This window comes from Gadus macrocephalus, chromosome 17 (assembly GCF_031168955.1).
Source record: "Gadus macrocephalus chromosome 17, ASM3116895v1".
Classification (NCBI taxonomy): Eukaryota; Metazoa; Chordata; class Actinopteri; order Gadiformes; family Gadidae; genus Gadus; species Gadus macrocephalus.
In genome coordinates, this window is record NC_082398.1 from 4372977 (window position 1) to 4384872 (window position 11896).

Here is an 11896-nt window from a genome sequence, read left to right on the forward strand (position 1 = left end):
TGCCCCGGGTCGGGGCAACCGCCGCTCTCGCCACAAGAGGAGCCGCAGCCGCCGCCGCCGCGCTCAGAACCGCCACCGATTCCCCCCCTTCTACTTCCTGTCCCTAAGTCGTGTGAAACTGGCTTCTTTGGGTTTGATGTATTTATTTATTTATTGATCGTTTCTTCCTCGGTTCCGTTTCTTTGGTCTCCGCCCTTCTTCAGTTGGAAATACACGCATCCTAAAGCACAGACTGGCATTGTTTTCGAACCCCCTGGTCTGAGTGGTCTGAGTGGGTCTCACCACGCCCCCCACCACGCCCCCCCCCCCCCCCCACACGACGACAAACCAACTGGACACGGTTTGGTCGCAGGGTTGGTTTTCAACACCTGACGAAACATCTGGAAGCCTTTCCTCGGGTCAGCTGTGACATCACAGGCATCAACGTGCTCCATCTGGTGTGTGAGCAAACGTCACACAAACATTACCGCCCCCGCCCCTACTGAGGTCCATAAACGGCTCTCACACGAAAGACTCGCACTGAGACAATGGCACAGGTGTGGCAGCGTTCGGTCGGTGGGAGGGCGTGGTCAAAGAGGCCGATCGGGCTCTCTGATTGGCTGTGACAGCAGGCACTCTATTTCTGTGTTTTTATTTAAGAACTTTTGAATATACCAAAAAAAATGCCCCCTCTTCTTTGCTTAATTAATGAATTGTATTTTTATTTGGGCTCACACACTCACACCAACCAATTGCATGCTTTGGTTTTAGGTGCCCACGCAAAATAAGACTTTGGACTTTCTTTCCAGGATTCGGTTGGTTACCGTGACGAGTGTCAACGTCGTCAGGGTAACCAATGGGGTCGTACCATACGACAAAACACCCTCCCACTTCGTACTCCTTACCGTAACACCACTCTTGACGAAGATTTGATGACTATGATATGTTTTTTATACATCTATATATATAAATATATATAGCTCTATATGAATATGTCTCTGGAAAGTAATATGTCCGTTGTGTGCTATGGGGAAATCAATAGTGTAGCAGAAACTTTGAAGGAGAATGCTGCCCGTGTGTTTGTTATTTATATCTTTATAGGTTTTTAGTTTTTGTTTTTGTGTTTATTGTATTGACAGTGACACCTCATCGAGGAAGGAAAGGAATGTATCCGAATTTCCGTGTTTTCCGTTATTTTTCGGGATATTTTCCCCGATATTTGTGGCCGTAGTTAAAACAGGAGGTATACCGCAGTCAGACGAGTCAACTATAACAGGAGCGGCTGATTTCTGTGACTGATTTCCCTTGAGTGGACACAAACTCGGTACTCAAACTCATGTACTAATAAACTACCTGGATTGACAGCAAAAAAAACAAGAATATCTTACGAAACACGTTCAAAAAGACCACCACCACAAGTCTCGTCTCGTCCACCAGAGGGCGACGACGAAGCAAAACCGAACCAACACGAAATACAAATACCAGTTTGATTTTTCTGACCTCGGAACCTGAAGGACATCCGACCACAACAGTGTTCGATTTCCGAAACAAAAACAAAAAAAACCTGTACATTTCTGTCTAATTATTGTATTATAGGCGTGTGTGGGTGTTTGTGTTTCCAAAGGGGCGACCAGATATAACGTTATTTTAGCAATATTTTCATTCTTTCAGGAAAACGTGTGTAAGTGGGTGTGTGTGGTGCGTGTTCTTTCTTTAGTGTGGGGCAACGGTCACCTAAATGGGGGGAGCTAGGTGGCCGTTCAGCCCCCCGTTTTCTGCTGTCAAACATGTGTCCTTGATAATTTATCACATTGTCTTAAAACGGTTCTTTACTTGTCAACCATTTTGAAGAATGTTTTTTAAATCGTTTTTTGATTTTGTTATTGGATTATTATTTTGTGTCCAAATGAAACGAATGCTATTTATGTTCAATTTGATCAGGAAATTGTTACCTTAGTAGAAGATTGTATGTATGTCAGTGTTGAGTGTGCGTGTGTGTGCGCGCGTGCGCGCGCGTGTGTGTGTGCACATGCAAAGTTCAGACACAAATGCCAGTGTGTCGTTTAGTGAGTGAAACCGTTAATTTTTCTTTTTTTCTCGTAGATAGGGCGATGGAGAAAATGTATGGGGGGATGTGTTCATCTGTCTCTTTGGTTCCGGTAGAACGGGGATGGAAGCTGAATGTATCATCAACTAACAACAACCGCTAGGCCATATGTTCCATCGTGCAGACGTTCAGACGTTCGTTTGGGTCCCATTGGTTTCCTTTTTCCTCAAATCACTCGATAGTCCAAATCACGCCTTAATCAGAACGTTACTGCCAACCAACCGAAATCACACCTAGCCCCCAGACGACCGGGAACAATTACGCATTTTAGCTTTCATCGTCATCCGTCTTTTCTTTTTGGAAAGTATAGCATTAGTCAAACCGACTATTGATTCAGCGTATGCAATAAAAGGTAATAGATTTTGTAGCAGTCAAGTGTGTAGCAGTGAATTTCTGCAGACATGGTGTTTAGAGAGCATAGATGTGTGTGTGTGTGTGTGTGTGTGTGTGTGTGTGTGTGTGTGTGTGTGTGTGTGTGTGTGTGTGTGTGTGTGTGTGTGTGTGTGTGTGTGTGTGTGTGTGTGTGTGTGTGTGGATCCATCTTCTGCTGTGAATACAGTAGCCTTTGGATCCACTGAGTTCCCCCCAGCTGGCTGGCGCTTCAGTCAGAGACGAGAGCTCGGAGCTTCCCCTCGACGGCCGATCAGTTTGTGTTTTTGTCTTTTCACTATTGTTTATACCACTTGATTGTTAAGGCCTATAGCCGGGTGAGAAGGTAGTCCTTGAGATACACAATTGCCCCCCACTCCCCCCCCCAAAAACAGCTATATTTGAAGAGGATCCATGTTGTAACTAGAACTATCTAGAACGCTCGAATGATTTATCGGAAACCTAGGCACTGTTTCCCCGAAGGTGTTTGACTGAGCCTTTAGGCGTCATTTTGTTTTGTCCTCAAAGCGTCTGTAAACTTAGGGAGTCTGCCGCCCAAGCCCCCCCCCCACCCCCTACAAGCAACCGTCCACGCCGCCAAATCCAAAGCCAGTAGAAGGGGTGGGGGCGGGAGGAGCAGGAACAGGGGAGAAAGGAATCACGGAGGTGGAGGTGGAGGTGTGGCACCGGAGAAGGATAGAGCGCCGGCAATAAGTCGGAGACCGCGCTTCAACCAGGCACCCCCGTAGCAGAGTCCACGCCCACCACCTCGTCCGCACGCGGGTTTACGTTTGTTGTGCTGAGGTCAAAAAAAAGAATCCCAAAATGCTTACAGGTGACGATGAAGGTGAGGATGATGATGACGACGATGAGGATGATGATGATGATAAAGAAGACGTATATTTTGGGGACCAACTTAGTAGTGTAGCGGTGGGGGGGGGGGGGGGGGGTGGAGCGGGGGTCTGAATGTATAAAGGTTTACTACTACTGTACCTAATGTTACATGCTGGCGGGGGATGGACAGGGTGTGGGTGGGTGGGTGGGTGGGTGGGGGGTGGGGGGAGGGAGCGGGAGTTGTAGATTGGAGGAGAAAAAAAAAATCCCAAACAAAACTATGTACTAAAAATTGAAACCTCACTTTGAGAAAACACTCTTGTGTGTGTGTCCAGAGTCTTTGTGTCGCGCCTTCCTATCTCTGTGTCCTGACAGTTGCTCTTTTCGTTCATATTTGTGTAGCCTACTATTAGGTCACCTTGACGACCAGTGTTGGCGGGATTACATATTATACAGACAGTATTTATGTAAACGATAACACACAAGACTTTAGCGTAGAAGATGCTGAAATTATTCCAGGCCTATTTGGAAATTATGCCTGGCATTTCACACCTCCAATGTGAATATTTATATTGGCATTGCGTATTCATATATTTATAATAATGTGTTGGTAAAGTATTGTAATATAACAAAAAATATTTATCTGCAACTGGTAGGATTTGCCCTATTTCATTAGATGGCTAGCCAACTGTGTCTTGGCAGAATCAGCCTTCCAAAACCCTTACATGCTATTGTTCAATAGCATGTGCCAAAATTCACATGACATCGCCATTGAAATGCATGTAACAATTTCATTGAAATGATACTGTCAAACACAGACTAGTTCATTTCACTCATCTCAGTGGTCCAGTCTACTGTTTTTAAGCACTGCAGACCTGGGTTCGAGTCCCCCAACGCACATTCTCCTGTGAACTTAATTACAGTTTTAAACCAAAGTCATGTGAATTGTATTGTGATATGTAACTCCGACTAGTTAAAGCTTAGCATGTCTGTGGTCCAGTGGAGTGTACCGCCGTTCAGATTGGCTGCTGTCGCTAACCACTGCGAACAAGGGTTAAATTCCCACCAACAACGGCCTCCTTCAAAACTCATGGCTCTTTTATTAACAATGCCATGTGAATTGTGAGGTAAATTATATACTCCCACCATGTCCTATAGGTGCCTCTGTGGAGCAGGTGATAGGGCTGTTAAGTATCTGATCTAGAGACATGAGTTCGATTCCAGCCATGGGGGGTTTTGTGGGAAAGACTGTACGGTGAATGGATGATTGTGAATAACTGTCTGTGTGAATGGATTGATGTGGATGACTTAATTCACAACAATTAATTGGCACAGACGTTGATTCAGATTGAATGGGTGAGTGGGAATGACTGCCTGGGAGGATAGATGGGTGTGAATGAGTGCACTCATTCCATCATCCGTTCTCACAGACAGTCATTCGAAATGAACGTGTTCGAGAACGGCTCCCTTCACCAGACAGTGGTTCTGACGAACCACCCGTGGCAGGAATAGAACTCATGTCTCCAGAATAGGTAGAGTATAGAACAAATCCCTCACCGAGGCACCTCTTGTTTGGTAAAAGTTTCAAAAATGTAATTAAAACCACAGTGACCCAGGGGTCGGTGTGGTCGCCAGGACTTGACCCCGAGAATCCAGATCTCACATTCGACTATTTCCGCCAACGTACATCTCTCATATCCGTTGCACCACCGAGACAAACAGTGAAATGCTCTGAAGTTATTCTCGTAGTTTACTTTAGAATAGAAGTAACTTAAGAAGAAGGGAGTTTCATCATCATCGAGACACATTCACACAAGGCCAACGGGATCAGAACTCAAACCCAATAACAGGCCACCCGAGACTCTGAACTGCTCGGAAGTTATACTTGTAGACTAGTTGAAGTTAGAATAGACGTGCCTTGTGGAAGAGGAATGCATCCCGAATTCGACACTGACACTCAAACAAGTCCATCATAAACAGGACTTGAACACAATGCCAGCCACATGCAGCCCTGGAACCAGTGATATGACCCTGTGTGTTATTGCGACACGTGGGATTTGAAACAGTGTCTGAGGCTAGATCCAGCCTCAAGCAATTTACAACTAATGTTCGGGGCCATCTCAACTGCACCACGGAGACGAACATGCTGAACTCCATGGATGTTAAAGTTGTAGTGGACATTCGAACAGACGTGGCTTAACAGCAAGAGAAATGTATCACAAAAGGGACGGTCACTAAAGGGCAGTCCCAATCATGCAACAAGAACATGAACACGATGTCAGCCACACACGCCCCGCAAACCAGTGTTTGAGGCTTGATCAAGGCCCTAGCCCACGGGTATAACCACGTCCAAACCTCAAACACATGTACTCAGGACTAGACCCCAACAGCGCCAATGTGCCATCAAGACCTTTCACATGATGTAGTCTGAGTTTATCATTTACTTTACAATTCATATAACATTGTTTCCAAAAAGCAACTAAGTTTGAAGGAGGGCATTGCTGGGTGGACTTGAACCCAGGTCTGCAGGGCTGATCAGCAGCAGTTTGCTGTGGACCACCCACACCTGCTGGGATGTGCTTGGAGGTTTCAGTTGACTTTATGGATTGCGATTGAATATGTCGTCATATTAATATCATACAAAAACCGTTTTCCTGCTGGAGCTGATGTCAACACACACACACACACACACACACACACACACACACACACACACACACACACACACACACACACACACACACACACACACACACACACACACACAGTAAGCAAGGGGAAAGTTATATGTCAGACCTACGCATTATCATACATGTCTTTAGCACAGAGAGAGAGAGAGAGAGAGAGAGAGAGAGAGAGAGAGAGAGAGAGAGAGAGAGAGAGAGAGAGAGAGAGAGAGAGAGAGAGAGAGAGAGAGAGAGAGAGGCGGGTGAAGTGATATCCAAGAGGTTAAGAAAATAATGAAAAGCGTTTGTATTTTCCAGGGCACTCACTTATATTATTTCTGGCTCGGGGTCTCGAATGAAATTTCACGATAATTGCGATGACGTCAGTGTCCGTCCTCCCCAACTTCTAAAAACAACAACAAGGCGATACGGGGTCCATTCCCCAGTAGATGTTGGACCATTTCTCACGGAGTGGAAGAGGCAGCAGAACCCATCGAAAAGCCACCGAACAAGGTAGATGTTTTATTTAAATGAGTTTACGCTATGTGATCAAACAGTCGGTAGGCCAATAGCATTTTCACTTAGCCTACTCATTCCCCTACTTATAGCCTACATTTGTTGGAAAAGAAAACGCAACTAAATACAACGCGTCTCCAGACACCCCACCCGGGTTCCCCTTTTGATTTGACCCTGACATGCGAATACTTCGTTGGGTTCCGTTTCATTGTTCAGGTAAATGTTTCCAATGCTTTTATTTACATTTTGACCGTATGATTTTACATTAAAATCATCCGTTATGTCTCATAAAACAATAAATTGAGCGTATAAAACCATTAAACTTACTTAAATATTGCAGTTTATTTACGTCTTTACTTTACTTTACAACGCGTGATTATCTGCATAGCGGTCGCCTGCGCCTTCACTGCAGTGCTCCGGACGGCCACTGGAGGGCGCCAAACCACCCGCTTCATTAAGCCGCACATTATCTCCTTGGCTCTTTTTTTAATTGACTCGCAAACCAGCAGTGTTGGGCCCATCTTCGTCAATCGGTGACTCATCGCTGCTTTGACATGGGCAAACTGTAAACTTTTCCACATATACATTTTATAAAACATTTTATGGAATCGGATTGTTTTATCTTTTATGGATGATGATTCATATAGGATATATGAATGATGATTCATATAGGATATATGAATCATCATCATTAAACACCATAAATAACATAAAACACCATAAAACACACAACAGTGATTCATATAGCCTACATATGAATCACTGTTGTGTATAAAGAATAGCGACTGAGAGTTTTCCGAAACATCCCAAAAAAGAACGCAATCGAACACAGTCGAGCCTGAGTTTAACTGAACGGACATTAAACGACCGCTCCTCTTCCTTTCCCAGGATGCATCTTCACACTTTATCGCTTTTCTTCTTCGTCATCGTCGTCGTCGCCTCCCTGCCCGCCACCGGGACGGCGTTGGCGTCGGTCACCGTGGCGACAGCCCTGCATGAGTTCCGGGGCTGTGCGGTGAGGGAGTTCTCCTTCGTGGCCCAGAAGCCCGGCTGCAAGGGCCTGAAGATCACCACCGAGGCCTGCTGGGGGCGCTGCCACACCTGGGAGGTAAGGGGACACACACACACACACACACACACACACACACACACACACACACACACACACACACACACACACACACACACGAACATGCTCAACCACACACACATGAACATGCTATTTCTCACACACACACCCACACACGAAAACATGCTCATACAAACACGAACACACACACACAAAAACACACACTTACTGATTAGAAACGCACTGACATCATCACTGTGTGTGTATGCGTATGTGTGTGTCAATATGTGTGTGCGTGTGCGTGTGTGTGTGCGTGTGTGTGTGTGTGTGTGTGTGTGTGTGTGCGCCCTCTGCAGAAGCCCGTGCCGGACCCCCCCTACATCCACCGGCACCACCGGGTGTGCACGTACGCCCGCACGCGCCACGCCACCGCCCGCCTGCCCGGTTGCCGTGCCGACGTGTCCCCGCTGTACCACTACCCCGTGGCGCTGCACTGCCACTGCGCCGCCTGCTCCACCGTGGACACCGAGTGCGAAACCTTCTGACCGGCGCCCGGCGCCCCTGGGCGTAGGTGCTCGCCTTCGCCGTGGCGGTTTCTGTCAACAAAGCGATGTTGTTTGTGTTTTTTTTATTCTGGGGCACGTGGGGATCATTAATTGATTTGAAAGGGAGCGTGTGTATGTGTGTATGCGTGCGTCTGTGTGGTTGAGAATGCCCATTGTGTGTGTGTGTGTGTGTGTGTGTGTGTGTGTGTGTGTGTGTGTGTGTGTGTGTGTGTATGTGTGTGTGTGAGAAACCGTGTGTGACCTTTGTGAATTGTACACGTCAAATCAATAAAACATGTTTCTATTCACATTACAATTCCTCTTGTGATGCCGTCTGTACTATCAACAGTAACAGCTGTAGAGGATGAGAACACTTTGATGAGGAGATTCTCTGATTATGAAACATTGCAGGTTTAAGACAAACATTAATGCATCCTCTGGACTCTGCATGCAACACTTGTAACTTGTATTGTAAGTGGTTCTAAAATGACATCACATACTTCTTTGTCAGCTTCTATTAAATATATATTTTCAATGGCATCATTTGTGTAGAAATAATTTAGTCGACCCTGGCTTGCTTCTTCCGGCTGAGTTCGTCTGGAGGAGCAAGAGGGGCTCTAGCCCCACCAGCCCAATGCAATGTGTATTGGACTTGAAACATTGAAATGCGCATGCTCAGAGTGTTTCTCTGTTGAAGTGGACGGAGATTATTTTACTTCCACCGGGACCGCCATGGACATGTATGGTTCGTTCCACTACAGCGTCATTTCGTTTTTCATTGTTCGTTTTTCACAGTTCATTGGCTGTAGGGTGAGGCAAGTGATGAGTCATGACTCGAGTGACCTCCCACCCCACCTCATGTGCCGCGCGCAAGAAGTCCGGTAGCGAAGAAGAGAAGGAGAAGGATAACTTTGCTAACAAACATGCCGGAGGCACACAAACGAAAACGAATCGACAACATGAATGTGGTAGATCATCTATTGGAGCACAGATTTGAAACCCTTAGTCTGGAGGAAAAATTAGAGGTAGTTTAAACGTCTTATGTCTTGTGCTCTTCAGTCTATTTATGTTTCTCCAGTCTTATATGTTCCCACTGCTGGCCTGCGACTTGTCGTGGTGGCGAGTGGGGTTTAAACCAAGACAGGCCATTCTGAATCTTTTCTTTCACAGCTATTTTCTTTGATTTCTCCTCCAGGACACTGCTTAGGCCTATGGGAGGTGTACTCCATGGTAAAATGATATTGGGTTTTTATAGGAGCTCTTACAGCTGTTTGCAGTAGTATAATTTTATTCTGAGGTTTACGGAAGCTTAGTTTAAAGTTTAAAAACTATACTTTCATTCTTGCAATGTTTTGATTTCAGCAATAAAAGATTAAAAGCTGCACTAATGTACTTTATTAATTGAATATATATATCTGATACATGGAGAACAGTCACTTAGTTAAAAAACAAAAAGCATAGTATATTTTTATTTGTAATGGTTGTGATGGCCCCAGTAGGGCTGAATAGAGAACGGGAAACACCAAGCCAGGGCTACAAACAGCATGGTAAGACCAATGAAGGAAGCTCAATCTCTATTTTGAAATACTTTTGCTTTTTTAGGAAAATTACCATTTTTATTTGTAATATATTAGGACTGTAACTTTTTCCAAAAATGAATTTCAAACAAAATTAAAATTCCCCATCATTTGTTTGGATGGATGTCTGTATGCCTGAAAAGCCAGTAGAAACACTAACGAAAGTGAAGGGGTCTACCATTTTTGTTGAATGATTTCGGCAATTTAGACGCTGTTTAGCGTATGAATGCCCTTCACAGGTCAGATGTTGTACTAGATTTTTACATACAGTCCTGTGTTGTGCAGGATAGCCGAGAGCAGGCGGAGTCGATGTCTACAAAGATCGCCACGACTGTGAAAATAAACGGGTGACGTCACGAACACTGGTTCGTCATTTAAAAGAATAAAAAATGTTAGCCTAGCCCCACCTGTTTTTTACATGTAGAAATGCCACTGCCTATTTCAGACCCATCCAAATGAAATTTTAAAACCCACACCTATTAAAAATGAAGTCATTGGCATGAGATGTACAGCTAACCAATGGCATGGAGGTACTGGGCGTGTCGGATAATCGTAATTAAATTCCAATAACACCCCTTCCCCCCAAATCCAGAATTGGTAACAGAAGTCGTCAAACTATTATTTGAACAACCCAATTATAACTCAAACTATAGTACATTTCAGCAAATAGCAACTTAACTGTAGTCATGGCTTGATAAGGACTTAAACATATAGTGGGGAGTGTCAGAGCCTGACCAAATACCTAATCATAATTGTTTCCCCATACCCCAGAAGCTCCTGTTGATATTTACAATGATCTGATATAGAAATAGTCATTAATAATCACAGGTGCGCCCTAATAAAAGTCAGTGCGCCCAAATATTGAAATGGTTAAACCTGCACTATGTAACTTTTCCACTAGAGCTAATAACTATATTAAACAAGAATCTACAATTTCAGAACTAGAAAGTTTTCAAGAATAAGACGCCGATCTACAAGCCGATCCATACAGTGAGTTGTACAGTGAGTTGCATTTTCCCCTAGCGGGGGACGGGCCGGACGGCCCACGGCACACTTGGGAGAGGTGCCGTGGCCAAAGTACAGATGCTAATGAGATGACACGCGCGGATACGCAACGTGAGCTGGATGACGTAGTCCTTGCGTGACCCTTCTTTCTTTATAGGTCCATGCCCTTCCCCACAACAATCATTTTAAACAATGGCGGCAAGCGGTTCACGAGTGGGTTTACGTTGGTGCGATAGTGAAGTCTAGTGTTTACTTGAAATTTGGGCCGACGACAGCATTCAGTCGCAGCTGGACACCACGCTTGGTGATGACGTATTTATCGTATTACGACGTTGACGTATGTATGAAGGAGCAATCGTGCCCAGGCCACGGCCCTTGGGAGCAGTGTGACCACGGGCCAGCGGGGGGAGTGGGGGAATCGAGCTGAATCTTCCTGCAGCACGGAACAGGCAAACGGCCCTAGTGTGACCCATACCGCAGACCCAGACGTAGTACTGAAGAGAAATTAGAATCGAGTCAAAGTACTTTGGCGGGCGGAGCCAGGCTAGGAGATCTGGGGAGTGTGTAAAAAAAAATCATCACAGATCTTTCTAGAACGAAGCACAGCGAACCAGCCTGGCGTGGATTCTACTGTGTGACGAAATGGTGGGGAAATAGTGTTGCCCAATCTGGCAACACTGGTCTCCACCACCCCCTCTAGGTGAACAACAACCTCCGCTTCCACATCCAGCAGTCACAACAGGCGGAACCGCCTGTCTGCTTGTGTGTGCTGACTCAATCCCCTGAAGAACGGTATGAATAGAGAATCAGGAGGGGGGGGGGGTATTTGAGATTGTATGATAAATGCTTTCTTTTATTTATCCCATATTGTATAAGAAACAAAGTGGAAGTGGTAGTCCCCAAGCCGATGTTCACGAGAGTTTCAACTGCTACTTTGCAAAGAAAATGTTGCAGAAAAATCTGCAGCCTCCTCACAGGGGGATGATGTCAAAACTGGTTTCATGGATTCGTTTGAAGAAAACGCTACATGGCAGCATTGATTGATTAATGCCCAACAGGTGCGCAACCCGACCCATAGCCCCAGCGAGGCTGCTCGGTTGCGCACGGCACGGAAATGCGGCACACGGCGGACTCAATGTAACGAGCCCTCATTGAATGAAGCTGAAGTTATTATTTTGGTTTTTAAAATCGAAAATTTGCTTTATGTTTTCACCTGTTAGCGACAAAGG

At 45.3% G+C, this 11896-nt stretch overlaps 1 protein-coding gene and 1 long non-coding RNA gene across 2 annotated transcripts; both read left to right on the forward strand.

The window, feature by feature from the left end:
- The first annotated feature begins 5729 nt into the window (after positions 1-5729).
- LOC132475624 (glycoprotein hormone beta-5-like) lies at positions 5730-8393 on the forward strand. Its single transcript, XM_060076856.1, has 3 exons — positions 5730-6468; positions 7360-7579; positions 7897-8393. The coding sequence occupies exons 1-3, from the start codon at positions 6311-6313 to the stop codon at positions 8083-8085; spliced, it is 567 nt and encodes a 188-aa protein (XP_059932839.1). The 5' UTR covers positions 5730-6310; the 3' UTR covers positions 8086-8393.
- A 484-nt stretch (positions 8394-8877) lies between these two features.
- Positions 8878-9327, forward strand: LOC132475654 (uncharacterized). Its single transcript, XR_009529956.1, has 2 exons — positions 8878-9110; positions 9281-9327. It is a non-coding gene; the product is annotated as an uncharacterized LOC132475654 (long non-coding RNA).
- The last annotated feature ends 2569 nt before the right edge of the window (positions 9328-11896 follow it).